The sequence below is a fragment of the Bombus pascuorum genome, chromosome 6 (assembly GCF_905332965.1).
Source record: "Bombus pascuorum chromosome 6, iyBomPasc1.1, whole genome shotgun sequence".
Classification (NCBI taxonomy): Eukaryota; Metazoa; Arthropoda; class Insecta; order Hymenoptera; family Apidae; genus Bombus; species Bombus pascuorum.
The window spans coordinates 12058059-12073775 of NC_083493.1; the positions used below are offsets into that span (position 1 = coordinate 12058059).

A 15717-nucleotide genomic window follows, 5' to 3' on the forward strand; every position below is an offset into this window, starting at 1 on the left:
GTCGACGACTGAATTAATGGATACAATGTGCACAAGCAAACGAGGCACTGAGATATCCGTATTCTATTCCAGATTAACCTTCTGGACGAAGTTCCACGTGAGAAATCACGCTAGTATGTAAGTAGTAAAACCCTGGCTTAATCAGACTTTGCAGACATTAGCCTATATTTGCGCCTGGGGTAAAGTTTGTGGTGAAAATTCACAGCGGTGCACTGCGTTAATTGAACTTGAAAAAGAATGGCCCTGCGATCGCATCACTGTGCTCTGATTCTTTCGAGATAAAATATATGAAATTTAAACATTAAAAAATTTTGAATTTAAAAATCAGGAACTTGCAGGAATTTTATTAATATAAACAGAGAATTACGTCGTAGACGATAGAGAAGTAAGCGCGGTTGAAATAACCAGCGAAGATAACGCAGACTGGCACTGGGAATAATCTCGTCGCTTGCTTATTGGTAAAATGATAAATGCGATCATTTAACTTTTGTACTGTTGCCACGATTAAAAATAAACCTTTGCAACCAAATAATTATTTTACACAGAAATTTCCTGCAACTTGCTTAGCAGACCGAACTTCCATTTCCTGATGATTTTGTTAAACGTGACTTGGACAGCTACTAAGAGATTACATTTTTAAATAACCAATAATATAACTTAATTATATTATTAAATGGTCAACTGGCTTCTAAATGAATAAATAAATTATATACTACTACACTTTCTATTAACATTATCCTCTAGATTTTAAACAATTTACGGGAATTAGAATTCGTTTAGGAACAATGAGAATATACAATGACAATACAATCCAGGACTTAAAAAATTAAAAACCGTGTTAGGATAGTAATTAACATCGGTCATGATAGAAAATATCTTGCAAGAAACAAATCACGCTAAACGCTTGTTAAGATCTTGGTAAACATAACGTGCCCCGATAATTGCGAACCCTAACGCGAAACGCCAACTTGAACTCTATTCTTGGCTTTAAATCAAGATGATCAAACGATTCTACTCCAAACACGAAACAAGCATTCGAAATTGAATAGACAGAAGCGGCGATCTTTATCGAGAACAATGAGGAACGAACGTCTGAAACATCTGGGATAAGCGCAAAGTCGACTACTACTCGTTGAAAGACGCGATTACGACAGCATAACCACACCCGAACTATGGAAAACACTATCTCCGCGTTTAAGTTGGAACCTTTGTGTTCTCATGTCTCGGCTAACTTCGTTTCGCGTAGAATTACAGCGAGGCTAATAACGAGCCTAATAACTAGCCTAATACCGAGCCTTTGTTAATCATTATCGCGTTCCTACGTTGCTCGACCAACGGTGAACGAGATCTCGACAATCCTGCAACGACAACGTAATAACGTTTTCATTATTAGGATTACGCATCGGTCGATTCAAGGTCTACACATAATTCGATGGAATTGCGCGGATAATTTCCTTCGTTTGCACGAGGAATATGCAAACTAGATTCTTAAATTTCTATTTACAATACGACTATTGAAAATTGTTGAAACAGGTGACACACTATTGGTAGTAGAGAACCAACTATAGAATACCATCAGAGAAAATTAAAAGATGGAAAAATGCGCACAGTATAGTAATTATTATAATATTTGGCGAGTCAGAAACAAATATCTATCTAGCTATACTACTTCTTTTAATCGTGTTGTTGACGAACATTCAAATTTTTACAAATTTTCGTAGTCTCCATACATCTATAAACACTTTAATAGATATGCAACGACGGAATATGAATTTTATCAAAATGTACATATTAGTAACTAGTTGTAGTATTTGTCGCCTTCTTATGGTGTTAGCACATTATAAATAGAAATTATCTATTAAAAAATGGTAGCGGTATATACTTCCTTCTTTACGATTACGTTGATGTACGTCTGTACATTTGTGTATAACGTTGATGTAATTACTGATAGATATCATTGTTTGAAATAGCGTTAGCGGGCTTGTGTCAGTTTGTCTGACTCATAGTTTCGCAATTAAGCAACCTGAGAACGAAGAGGATTTTAAACAACAACATAATTTAACAATCTTTAGCTATGTACACTGATTCTGTCACTGTATTATAGTAGCTATTGGAAATCAATTTCATCGCCGGTAATTATAATTAACGTAACGGATAAAATCATTGCAGATCCATCTATACATATATCATTCTTTGACTACGTTGCAGTTTGTCAAAGATACGGAAGTGTTTGAATACTTCACTAGAGTTCGGAAAATAGAGGTGGAAGTTTAAAAAGCACGTAGTCAACGATAAGATCGAACGAGCGTTTGGAATTTTCGTACAGCAATTATGCTCGAGTCTGTTCGACTAGAATTCCTGAAGGAATTCTCGTTCTTTTCGAAAGGTGTGCTTCTATCGCGTCACAGCTGAACGGTTCATTTACAATCGGAGGAAAAAAGGGGAAAAAGTCGCCAGCTCGTTTCCACCTTTCTCGCGTTACGTAAGGAAAAGAACGTTGCACAGCCATATTATCCGTAATCAAACTGACTTTCAGGCTGGCCCATGAACGTCCATCGACCACATTCAACAGTTTCAAAATATCGTAATTAATTTCAGTTAGACAAGGCTGAAAACAAGCGAACACGTTCGAACAATTTTTCGCATTCGGTCGGCCTATTTCAGGGAATTTCGATGGAATGTAGAAAATTACACGTGATTGTACCAAGCCAGTTTTCGCAATGGCGTTTCATGCGAATTCTCGATGTCCCATTGTAAATCAGCCGCGTGTCGTTGGTTTGAAAAACGGTGGGGTATGATTAAAAAACTCGCGTGTTCGTAACGCGCAAAATATGATGCAAAATCCGAGTTATAACAGTACTCGAAAGTTGTACGCTTGCTTCCTTGTTAGTTTAGCTGCCGATACGTATCGAGGCAAACGTAATAGTGTTAACGATAATTAGCAAAAAGCTAGGTTAGGAGCGTTGTTCGAATGCCTCGCGTTATTAAGAACACAACGTTGCATTCGAAAGGGGACAGCGACGTAAACAGAAATTACTGGTTCTAGTCCCATTAAATAAGACTGCAAGTTTCTAGACCACGGTTGGGATAACAGCTCTACCTATGCGACGTTACGATGCAAGCTATTAAAAACAGCCAGATTGTCCTGGTACGATAAGTGACCTAACTGTATTGCGAGAAGTCCAACGAGAAAATACTAGTTGACGGCGCCGTGAAACCCTGGAGTTCGACCATCAAGTTGGGAAAAAAAAAGGGAACACATTTATGGTAAAAGTAATTATCAATCTTGACAGGCGCGGACAATAACATCACGAACAAATGTCGGAACGAAAACTATAATGGCCAGCACGAGGTCAACGATGAATATTAATGATACCGTTCTAACGACGAGCACGATGAGATATACGAGGATGTTGATTTTTTATGAGTACATTTAGGATGTTACGGTGCTCTAAATGGGGAGTAGTTTCGTTTACTTAACTGTAATCGAAATTCACGGGCTTCGGGTTTTTCTTTGTAATTACCGCTGAATTTCATTTGTCTGAAATTATTAGGGCACAAAAAGTTGATATACCAGTTATTCATTTATATAATAAAAGTTCACTCTTGGGTAAACGGATTCAACCGGAGCTCGTTTTAGTTACAACGCGTAAGCGCATTTGGCAAAATTACTGTTTGTATCAGATGCAACATATCAGTGAACTTCAAGAATTATTTCTCTCGAGTTAGTTTGAAATTTGCAACTGGTCGTGTCATCCTCTTACAATATATAAACACGTGGAGATAAATTATTTGTTTTTAGAATAATCAATCTTTGATCATATATTCGGATAATGAAATAAAGAAATGTGCAGAAATGGAGTTGTTCGACTTGGCTGCGAAGAAATTCATGTTCCTGTTTAAATTCATCGTATTATATTATTTCTAACCATTCAAGTGTAACATATTAAAACATTTAATACATTTTTTAAGGGATACAAAGGTGAATTGTTCTGACAGTAACATAATTAAAAGATTGCATAAGATCCTGTAAAATATATGTGTGGTAGAAAGTCAACCGAAGAGCAGGTTTAAGACATCACGAAACGTGAAACTCGAGACGTGTTCGTACGACAGCTACTTTTATGGACCAATAACGCGCACCCTTGTTTTCCGAGCCCTCGACAGCACAGAGGCAAGGGTTTTCCATTTTCGAGTACAATTCCGTGCTCTATACTCCTTGTTTTGCTGGCTCCACCGAAATGGCCTGACAAAAATTAAAAACTGACAGAACACCGTGTAACGAAAATTACGAACGGCGTAACGTTTTCGTCAATAGACACGCACGATTGTCATCCGATGTTTTTGTAAAATGGTGAAATTTCACGAACGTGACAACGGAAATGTTACGAATATGTATTGTATGATAAATCGACAATATTTTAAAAAATGCATTTTTGTAATAAATTGTAATAATAAAGCTTGAAATTGAATATTGAATAATAGAGTTTATCGTTAGGAAGTACCACGTAACTTTAATATGAAAATTATTGGGGCAGACAAAATGACCAATTTATGAAGTTTTATGGAAACATTATAATTTTATGGAAATGCATTTTTGAGAACTTGAATGATTTTTTTATAAAATATGTGAATAAAGCAATTTATAGCCTTTCATAGAAATTTCATAGATTTACAATGATATATTTTTGAGAACTTAAATGATTTTTTATAATACATATGATTATATAATCTTCATGTACCGTTCACTTTGATTTCTTTGATGCAAGTCTTACATTAGAGTGGTCGGTAATGCTAATGTTAAAAGAGAAGCAAAAATATTCAGAATGCATCTCGCATTGACATCTGGCATTAACCAGAGCCTTCATCATGGTAATGAAGTATCCTTGGGTTGCTGCGTTACTTTCATTAAGCGAAAAAGGAATCGATCTGAAAAGCTTTTCTTACTCGTGACAGTTGGCTAGTAAGTTTATGCCAAGAAGGTGAACCGAGAATTATGTTCTAGGATGGATGCAATTTAATGACCTTTTGATGCAGGAGTAAAAACTTTGCGGTAATCACCGATCATTACAATTTCTAGGTTACGTTCAGAAATTAATTGGTATGAAAGGGTATTGGATTGGTATTAATTTTTATGAAAGCACAAAATCGAACACGAGAGATTTGCAAAAAACATTACACAATGCGATTGCTATGAAGATCTATGAATAGTATTTGAATGATTGCGTGTGTATAAAAATTCTCTATGGTTTATTTTCACTGCATTTAAAAAGAAAACGCTGAACGACTAAAACGAATAGCTAGAAACACACAGAAGCCACGTTGAGCACGCGATTCAAAGAATACTTGTTCCAATAAAACAGCATTTTTTGTAACCTCGAACGTGTTCTCCATTCAGACGAAAAACACGTAATCCGAACAAATGCACCTTGATTACGTGTTAAACATTTTGCTCTGTCTCGATCGTAAAACTCGATCTAACAAACGAACGAGGTGAACGAGCGAGGAAAAACAAAAGATCCTACTTTTGTACTTAGAATGCCGAATCATCGGTGGAACGAAGCCATTTAACCAAACATACTTGCTATACACACCATACGAATCCTGCAATTTGTCTACATTTCAACTATGAACGCGTGTTTGTACCAACACCGTCAAATCATCGAAACAAACAAGAGAAACTACATGAAAGACCAGTTCCATCGAACCGGAATCTCTGCCCCTTTGGTTTTCGCAGGATATAAAAAGCGTCTCCCGTGCGCGCGCGCATTCTATCATCCCTAGACAGTGACCTAGTACAAAGTAGCGAGACTCACATAGCCAGACGTTGCCGCGAGGCGCAGTGTGGAGCAGGTTCAGGTGCAAGTTGAAGTCCAGACCAGCCAGGTCCTGTCTCAAGTGGGTGCTATCCATGATCAGTGCCCTTTCAGGTAGTAGGAAGAGATGGTCACTCCCCTCCGCGGGCCCCAGGGTTCGCGGTACGCCGAGCCCAAAAGGCCCAGAACGGGCTGTCAACATCCTATCGCCACGATCGCCGAAAATCGCGTTGTCGCGCGACGGCGCATCCTCCGACCCGATCCCCGACACGCTGACCGCCGCCGGTTCACTCGCGTTCGTGATCAATCGATCGACCACCCTTTTTCGATCTATCGATCTTCCGATCTTCCCAGTTTCGCTTATCGTAATTAAGCTCGGAAGTAGTCCTTTCGATAAATGTGGAGATTTGTATTAAAAAAAAGACGATGGCTAATAGTTTGTAATAGTTGAAAGAACGATGATACAAGTCGATAACTGTATCATAAAAACACTAGTGGGCAGTTACTATAATTGGAAATTGCAACTGCAATCTGAACAAGGACAACCTGTTCGCGAGCAGGTTCCAATTTACAGATCCGTATTACGCGAGAAGAAGTCTTTCAGTTCCAATGAGTTCACTGACAATGCGGTAAATATTTACACGTAGAGACGAGATGGAATTCGTCGCAGACGAGAATCCCTGAAGCGAGAAAGCAACACGGCGCGCTTATTCTAGCGATCCTCTCTTCCTCGCAACGTTCCTCTTCTCTTTCATCGCGTCCGGCGTGAGCTGCTTCGCGGTCCAATTAATCCACCTCTAATTACCGGCCAGTACTTTTGTTGATCGTTAACTGCGGATCGTCTGGACTCACGATTCTCGGCGGACGACTACGCGCTGGATTCGCGTGGCAGCCTCGAAATCCTCTTCTCTCGATGTATAGCCACCGGCGTTACGCTTCTGTGTCCACGATCCTGCTCTCTTCCCCTTTCACGCGCTCTGTTTTCCTCGACGATATATCACGTTGTCGCGACGGAACGAGCGCATCGTACACGCTTCGCGAGTGTATCTTAGACTGTGCGCGGACCAGCACGATAACTCGTGAATCGGTCGGTCAGTCAACCCTAATGGAGCGAGGAGACGAGCGGGACGAATCCGTCCACGCGGACTGGTACGAATTGACCACGGACGAGTGGCCTTGTTGAATTCGTTTAAAAGGCGGAGTGCTTCGTTAAGAAGCTACCAAGAGGCTGGGAACGTGTCCCGACGATGTCCCCTTTTGAATGTAATTTCAGGCGCGCGATTTCGAACGCGTACAACGGTGTACGTGCTCGAGGTGAACGTTGATCGGAGGTACAGCCTTCTCGATGTCGTATTGTCTGTGTGACGAGCGTGTTTGCCAACAGACCGTCCACAAACGGAGCAGCTCTGTTTGCGTACAAACCTCTAATCGTCCGTCTGAGGGAATAATTCAACGCACTGTGTTCTCTAACGATACTTAATTCCCTCGGGAGGAGCACGTGCCTCGCGAACAGACACTGGAAAGGCGAATATTCGACGCAATTTATCGGCTCGACGATCGTACGCAAACTTTCTCGCAGCGAATTTGATCGACGATCGTACGGTAGATCGTTACGATGGAACGAGGACACGCTGGGAAAATGCGAGACGTGACTCGCTGTCAAAGTGCACAAACAGCTGAGCTGACAGCCGGGAATGACTCGTGACGTCGCACAGATACCGAACGTAACGCGATCCTTCGCGCGTGGCGGTCAGCGTTCAACTGAATGACGCCGCGATGCGGCGCGTTCGAGAGACCCACCGAGGGGTGCCGGAAATTGCCGAGCACGCGACGCACGATTCGCCCGGCAGACAGACACACGGATTTTTCGTTTCGTTCGGAACGAGATTGAAAAGCACAGCATCAGCTTTCAATTCATTCCGCGTAATTTTAACCTATACTCATGTGCCTATGCACCTGAATATAATTCCCGGAATCTAATTGCGTCGCGCAGTCTGGACCAGAGAGAGAATCGATGCTGAACGGATGAGTGTCCACGGTAGAATGGTCGAAACGTGGAAAATGAAATACACGTTCAGTCTGTGTGGATAGTAAAAACGAAATTGAATGGACGAGAAAGATCGCTGGTCCGGGGATTTGAAAAAGAATTCACTGACTAACTGAACCTGACTCCTGCATCGATCGAGATGCTCCAATAACTGATGGGCTTTCTGCGCGTAAATGTCCACTACCCACGATACATTTGCTTCAATAGCACAATTGTGCTCTCTGTACTCTGTTGTAAAAGCTTATTCATAGCCCATGCACTCGTGTATCTTGGTTCCCATTGCTTGATAAACTAGAAGCTCAACGTTTTGTTTCGAAGATGAATACCCTTTTTTCTTTTTAAAAAATATTCCGAGATTTTAAGGCTTTCCAATTGCTAAACGCGCGTAATTTTATTTCCCCGCGTAACCATTGCCCAATTTAACAGTATACGCTCCAAAGATTTAACGGAGTTGTAAAAAATTATGATTATAACATTATTCTACGCACGGCTAAATGGCAATTACTTGTGCCTAGAATTACAGTTAAACGGTAATTACAACCGTTTACAGCGTATCGCAATACCCAACAGGCAAGAAAGCAAAGGAAGTGATCTCAAAGATGCGATCGTTAATGTGCATTTTAATACGCACATACAATCAGGTGAATACATATTTATACTGCGTGTGCAGCGGATACAGCACTGAAAATACTGGAAGCTCACTGACTCGGCAAATAAAAAAGAAACGGAAAAAACGAGTTTATAATAGAATTCGTTTCTAGAACACATATCCAAGGAACAGGATCGGTGGATAAATGTCTTAAGTAGAACTTGAATTTTCAGTAACATTCAGTGGCTTGTGGAAATACTTGAATACTTACTATAAAAATATATTATAAAATATTCCATGAATACATTATGCGTGTTATGTATTTTAAAATTTTTCTAATTTCTCAATCAATACCATAATTATATCGATAAAGTTTTAAACAAATCTGGATGTATATAATACATAGAAGTTACAAGATGTGTATTGCAAACATATGTATGTCTAGTAAAAGAAGAAAAAGTATCATGCTGTATAAATAGCCATCTTAAGCAGATATAATATGTGTTAGATATGGCCCCACTGAATAACGAGATTTATTAACATAATACAAGATAATTGATTTAAATACTTCTCTGTTCTGTGCGGAACTTTACTTGAACTAAATACTTTGTAATCTCTATATACATTCTCAGATTTGTTTCACGCGTTGTTAATATAATCGTAGTAGTCGGGTCTCGTAACAGTGCTAATGAAATTTCAAAACGTCTAGTATAACACATATAAAACATTAAAAAAAAAAAAAAAAAAAACAGTTTACAGATGTTCAAATACCTTCGTGAACAATAATTTCTTTTCAAGTTACACATGTATAACTATATGTCTCCTTCTTATATATTACCTTTCGTGTAGCAAATAGTTTGTAGCAATTGTAAATAACTAAAAAAACAAACAGACATGGACTTTCACCTGAACAGTATAAACCGTAGGCCAACTCGAGCAAAGCCAGATTGTACTTCGTACACGTTTTTATTGTGTTTCTTATCGAAGCATGACAACGCGGCGTGCTGTTTCGATCGATCCATCGGATCTGTTGAGGCAGGCCGCGATTTTCTTGCTGAAGACAAACCGAGCGTCGCGTTCGCTAAGCGTAAACGCGCACAAGAGGAAGGTGGGAGGAGGCGCGCGAGCCGGTCGAGTGAGAAGCTCGCGATGCGAGAATATCCCCAGCGTACGACATGGCCGACCGCGGTTGGCAATTTGCGCCAAGCTCGCTTTTATAGCTAGAGAATGTTTCATGAAGCTGCACCGAACCTATACTGCATAACGTGACGATCGTTAGAACATTTCTCGGAAGCACGTAACGACTTGACACTGCAAAGCTTTGGAGAAGGAATATGGAAACGAATGCGTTGGTTGAAACGATGTTTTCAGTCTCAAATGGCGAACGATTTCGATGCTCGACGATAGAACCGTTATAATAGTGTTATATTGGTCGGGACCTTACCTGACCAGGTATCGAGGGGAGTATGATTCCAAGAAATCTCGAGTGATTCTTTTCTACGTTGAACGCTATAGAAATATGGACAGCCGACACATTTGTCCGTTTAACGTACAATGACTTAAGAAAGTAGGTATATAACCATTGATCACTTAGGTCAGATATATTCTACCATGTTATAAACTAACTGTATATTTTGAATTAGCTTCTTGTTACGTTGATGTAAATAATGGTGTCGAGTGTTGTATCATAGAAGTCTTCGCAAGCCTTCGTTCACTTTATGAAGTAGCCACTTGTGTTGAAATATATGTTACGAAACTTTACTGTAAAAATTTTACTGTTTTATTACTGCGTTACATCTTAAGAAATAGATATAGGATTTAAATCGAAATGGCATTTTCTTTACAGTTTACACTTCATAAAGTGTACGAGGGCTTTTGAGAGTAACTGTATATTCCGAGTCATTTTTACGCTTAAGTCTTATACACTTATTACAAACCATCACCGTCAGGTTTGAATTCCTCCTTAAAAAAATGCACATTTAAAATCAAAAGATCAAAGAGCTAGATATATTTCTAATTATTATCAAAGGAAGCATATTCGTAGGAACATCTTTCTTTACCACCGAGCGCGAGTAGGATACGAATATCTGACAAACTTGTTTCTCTCCTTTTTTCGTTCGTTTTTCATTTGTTTCTTCTCTTCGAAAACCAGCGGAGATAGCGAGGGTCAGCTAATGAAATAAAATCCCCGCCAATCAACATGGCACAACCGTATCTGAAATTCTGTCAGATTCGTTGGCGTGTTCCTTTGATCCTGTTACCTGGATCGTTAATTGGATGCCTCGCTTAAAAGCGTATTACAACGCTGAAGCAGTTATCTGCACCGAGGAAAGTGGTCTACCGCTACGAGTTTCCAGTATCAAGTCCGATCGAGCTCGATTAAGTACCTCGTCCTTGCTCGCTGCTTGCAAAAAGTTTCGTTACGCAACCGCACCGAATTCTCGTGGAATCTGAAACTGAGACCGAGGGTCGATGAATATTCCAAGCAGACGGGCGCGTGTCTGCGGCGCGGCGGTGGGACGCGACAACTTGAAAAATTCAAGTTGCTTGCCAGATCCCACGGAGAAATCGAAAGAAGAAGAAAAAAGTTTTGACCGAGAAGTTAAACCGCTGCATACTTCACAACCAACCGAAGTTCCATCGATCGTATACTGTTACCCACGCGGTGGAGGAGCTTCTTGCGGCTTGATCTTCCGCGTGCGTGCCTCGTATACGAAGTCGCTGAAATAGCGATCGATGTCCCTTTTATGGGGACTAATATGCCAAGTCCAGCAGTCTGACTCGTCTGATAGCGGCGACCCTCGTACATGGCGCGATCGAACCAGACACACGATCTGCCGACAGGCCAAGGATTGACAGAGATCTTCTTCTTCTTCAACTTCCTCTTCGTTCTTGATTACGGTATCTTGTCACGTTGCTTGACTCAGGCGAATTGTCAGTTGAATCGTTTCTACGGATAGATTTGGTCGCTCCAAAAGCTTTCACGATGACCTTTGAACTGGTCGTTTTAAACGAATGGATGATTGATTGTAAATGGGATATTAAAGTGCTCATCTTGCACGTAGGAGAATCTATTACGACGATTTTGTTATGAACTTGATGATGATTGAGAGATCTTTGAAGAACCTTAAGACTCCTATAATGAGATCTTAATGGCATCTTAAATCTTCGAATGAAGTTACACGATATGACCTCGGCAACCCTCGGTGATTTTCGGATGATCTGCGATGCCGATGATTAAACTGCGATAACCTTAGATAATCATTAGGCAGAAAACTTTCAAGAAGAGCCTACTAAAATTATGGTTTTATAAAGTGAAAATGCCTGATTTCAGCGAAAGAATATTCGATAAAACGGTTCAAAGGTCGGTTCAAAGCTGTGAAAAGTTTCAGTACGATCCAATATTTGTAACGTTTCGAAGAGATCGGATCAAGTAGCGAAAATTGTGTGTAATACGTTGAGATATCTTGACTAACTCCATAAATTAGAATATAAATATAAATGTGTCCAATGATACAATACTTTAATAATTCTATTGGAATTTACGTACGTTTGTTTTATTCTCTTGCAAAACAAATGTACTTATGGAAGGAAATAATCTATTTCTTTAAGATGCTTAATAATAATAAGGCATCCAGATAATGAAATTGAGAAGTTTGCAAAAAGTAAAGTTGATCGGTTTGATTCCTGAGAGGTTCGCACAGCGACTGCTATCAGAAAACTTAGTGAAATGTCAATAATCCGAAGGCACAGCTACGCGCCGACAAACAAGAAGCGCGGAATGCATAGAAAACTGGTTGGCGCGGAGGATTAAATCATCGCTAAATTGGCGCGTCACGCGAGTCCCCGTTATTTCGCAGCTCGCGTGTATGATATTACGGCATTGTGATGCTCGATACGCGCGATCGTCCAGAAAAGGGACGCCGAGACGTGACGGTAATCCCCGAGACCATGAGCCAAAAGTAGCTTCGTGTACCGTTCGGATTAGTTACTATCTTTTTTACGATCGTCCAGTTGGCGCAAAAATCCATCAGACTAGGAGCACAAAAAGGACCTTCCTCTCGGCACTGACCATGCATCATCATCCCAATTACTCGTTAAAAAAAGAAAAAAGGAAAGAAAAAAAGAAAAAAATCTAATAGAAGAAAAACGTTCTCTTCCGCGTCGAGGAGTCGGCCGAAGGAGTCCCTACAAAAATTACGTCACGTACACATGACTTTCTCTTAGCCAACGATCGTTTAACGTCCGATCCGATTATTTATAGCCACGAGCGTTTTAATAACGCGAACGCTTGATTTCTACGAGTGATCGAGGATGTGTCATAACCGCGTTTCCAATTGCGTCCGCTTTCCACGCGAATTTCACGATCTTCTTTATACATACACTCCCGTTCAGAAGTACCTACTAGGATACCTATCGAAGTAAATTAGGATTAGAAAGAAATGCGATAAACGCGTATTTTCCTATAAGTCTTTCAAGTAATTTTGACAAATCTCTTTCTAACTATTCTGAATTATGTGTCTGGTATGAATATATTATAATTCTAACCTGCCAATCTGGATTGATTATAGTGGAATTCCATTTATCTGAATTTGTCAAGGAACAAACATTTTATATAATTGGAGTTCATAGTATATCATTTTCCCCATTATCTATCATTTTTCGTACATATAATTTTCGTTGAGACAAGTGGATTCAATCGACGATAATTCAATTAATCGGGTATTAACTAAATTGATTGAAACTAAAATTCGTTCCAACAGACGCCGATAAAGGGAATTCTATTGTATCCCATTTTGTTCGAAATCGGTAGGTGTCCTACTATTTATGAACGGGAGTGTAACTACGTATCGTATAAAACGTAACGATAGCTTGAAAACGTCGCAACCTCGGATTCTTTCCGAAACACTGTAGCAATCTGCATTCACTCGGATTAGAATCCAGCCCACACGCCAATCCGTGCAGCCTCCAAGATAAACAAAGCCATAGACCGTTCGTAATTAAGGTTGACGCGAAAATAATTAAAACAAAAACCGTTTAAATCTGCCGTGACGTACGTATGTACGTGGTCTCGTGTTACGAGCAGATGGCACGCGGTGAAAGCGACGCGAGCTGTTTTTCAGTGGCAACACGATGATACGCAATCTGCGATGCGATTCTTTCGCGAGTCGCAATGGTGAGTCGCGTTAGCGCTCGCGCGCGTTCTTCTTTCTCTACTCCACGTGATAAATGAGTCAATTTCGCGGCGTAATACACGCGTGGCAAAAGATACGATCTGAACGGTTTAACAGGCCGGGGATATGTTCCAGTAATCAACAATTTCCGTTGCTAATCGACTCATACGAGTCGTAGATTTTCGCGTGAATCATCGGGAAGAAATTAAAAAACGAGTAAAGGAAACGATGGAAAATCAATGGCCCCGCCTGATCGACCCACTTTTATCGATAACACGGGGGGGAGGCTCACTTATCTTCGGATGATCGTAAGAACCGACCGAATTGGCACAACTTACCAACGCCCCACTCACGCTAGCCATAGTGTCCGCTCGGCTAATCGGGATTATAGGGATTTAACTGAAACGCTGTCATGCGTTATCCAATTCCGTTACGATCGATTCAGTTCCACGGACCGATTCTCGTACGCAACAAAATCCCCTGTATGGAATCCAACGGTCTGCCAATAAACAAGAGTGACGACAAGGTAGACGAAAAAAGTGCATTTGTTCCAAAAACGAGATCGATGTAAAGAAGAAATTTATACATTTATAAGCCCAATTAAAGAAATAGAATCTAATCGGAGGCTTGTTTCGCACGTTAAGTGTAACTTGATATTTTCTATACTTTCGCAGATTACGTGCATTCCATGTATTTTTGCAGTTTTATATCGTTTATGGATGCACAAGCAGCCACAGTCTAGCGATCGTAGAATTTTCTATCATGATTCTATATAACACTTGTACCCAAGTTCTTAATAAATTCGTTTGTAGATGCTGAATCTGGCCGAATACGAGCCTAACTCGACTAGGCGAAACGTGTATCAACGAGAATTGGGTCGTGCCTCGCTGATTCCCGGAAGGCGCAAAAGGAACGCAAATAATTTCGTTCCTATGATCGTTACCGAGAATCGTGGCTTCGACAGGCAATAACTTCGTTCCGCTGTAATAAATATCTCGGGTGGAGGAGGCACCAAGACACCCATGACCAAAAAGACTTCACCAGCTTCTTTATTTCACTCTTCTATTTTTTTCTCCCTCATTTTCATATATTTTTCTCTTTCTCTCCTACCTCCGAGCTTCCGCGAAGCAAATTCTTGGCTCTCTGTAAATTAAACGATCGACCACGGTCGGCGAAAGTGGAACAACCAGGGCCAAGGAAAAACGATCTTTCGCGGCGTGTCGAGCCTCTCGAACCCGTTGAAAGATCTTGGGGAGAAGATAAGAACCGGAGGTTGCCGGATATAAGCAACACAACAACGTGGAATCAAACGTTCGAGGGTGAAAAATCCACGACGAGGGCTAGATTTCGCTACACGAAATGCACTCTTCTAATTTCCACTCACGAACAAGCACGACCGTCCCCTACATCTTACATTATGCGGGGGCGAAAGATACGAACGAAGATCTTTTTGATAGCAGACACGAAGAAGAATCGTTGCTGCGCTTTGCTCCCATTTCCCTCCCCTTCGAGTAGAATTAACGAATGAAGCTTGGAGGAATTTAAATGAGTCTGCAGCAAGATTCTTGGACCAAGGTCAAAGAAACTATGATAACGTCGAAACTCGAGAAATCTGATCCAGACTTTTCTCTCTGCAAATTTTAGTTAACCTTACGTTAACATTATTCAACTAACATTAGTTAATTCGAGTCACTTTAACACTATGAGTTAATGAGCAGTTAATCTCAGGTTTTATATTTTTCGCGTTAAAGATTGAGTAAATGTGGTTCTTGCTAGGTCCCTAAGGAGATTTCTATAAGTGTTCAATGACTTTTATGAGTCGTTGTATGTATCGTACGCATAGTCAACACTCACATGATACTAGATACTACATATAGCATCATCAATCGGTCATCATAGTGTTAACGTTCGCTATAACTCCCTGTGAACTTGTTAGGTGAAACTCGATGATGGTGTTTGTTGTGGTATCGATCTGATAATCGATATTTTCGACGCGGTGTGTAATCTCTTCTTCCGAAGCTAATCTCACCGGATTTGCTGGCGGCTTCGTTACAGTTTCTCGTTTCAGTAAGAAATGAAGTGTACAATGAG

The 15717-nt window shown here is 40.4% G+C and overlaps 2 protein-coding genes across 17 annotated transcripts in view; one reads left to right on the forward strand and one right to left on the reverse strand.

The window, feature by feature from the left end:
- The window catches only part of LOC132908360 (ensconsin), a 202878-nt gene that overhangs the window by 127872 nt on the left and 59289 nt on the right, over nt 1-15717 (reverse strand). For 2 of the 16 annotated variants that reach the window (XM_060962321.1, XM_060962317.1), the window contains exon 1: nt 5817-7555. The exons of 13 other annotated variants lie outside the window; for them this stretch is intronic. In XM_060962321.1, the coding sequence (XP_060818304.1) occupies nt 5817-6018 (202 nt within the window). In that variant the 5' untranslated portion in view covers nt 6019-7555. Of the gene's footprint in view, nt 1-5816; nt 7557-15717 lie in introns of those variants that run through there. One more of the 16 variants, XM_060962315.1, reaches the window with a different exon arrangement.
- The window catches only part of LOC132908395 (uncharacterized), an 82702-nt gene continuing 75926 nt past the window's right edge, over nt 8942-15717 (forward strand). Inside the window, exon 1 of the mRNA XM_060962385.1 lies at nt 8942-8953. The gene's annotated coding sequence lies outside the window, so the exon portion shown is untranslated. The remainder of the gene's footprint in view (nt 8954-15717) is intronic.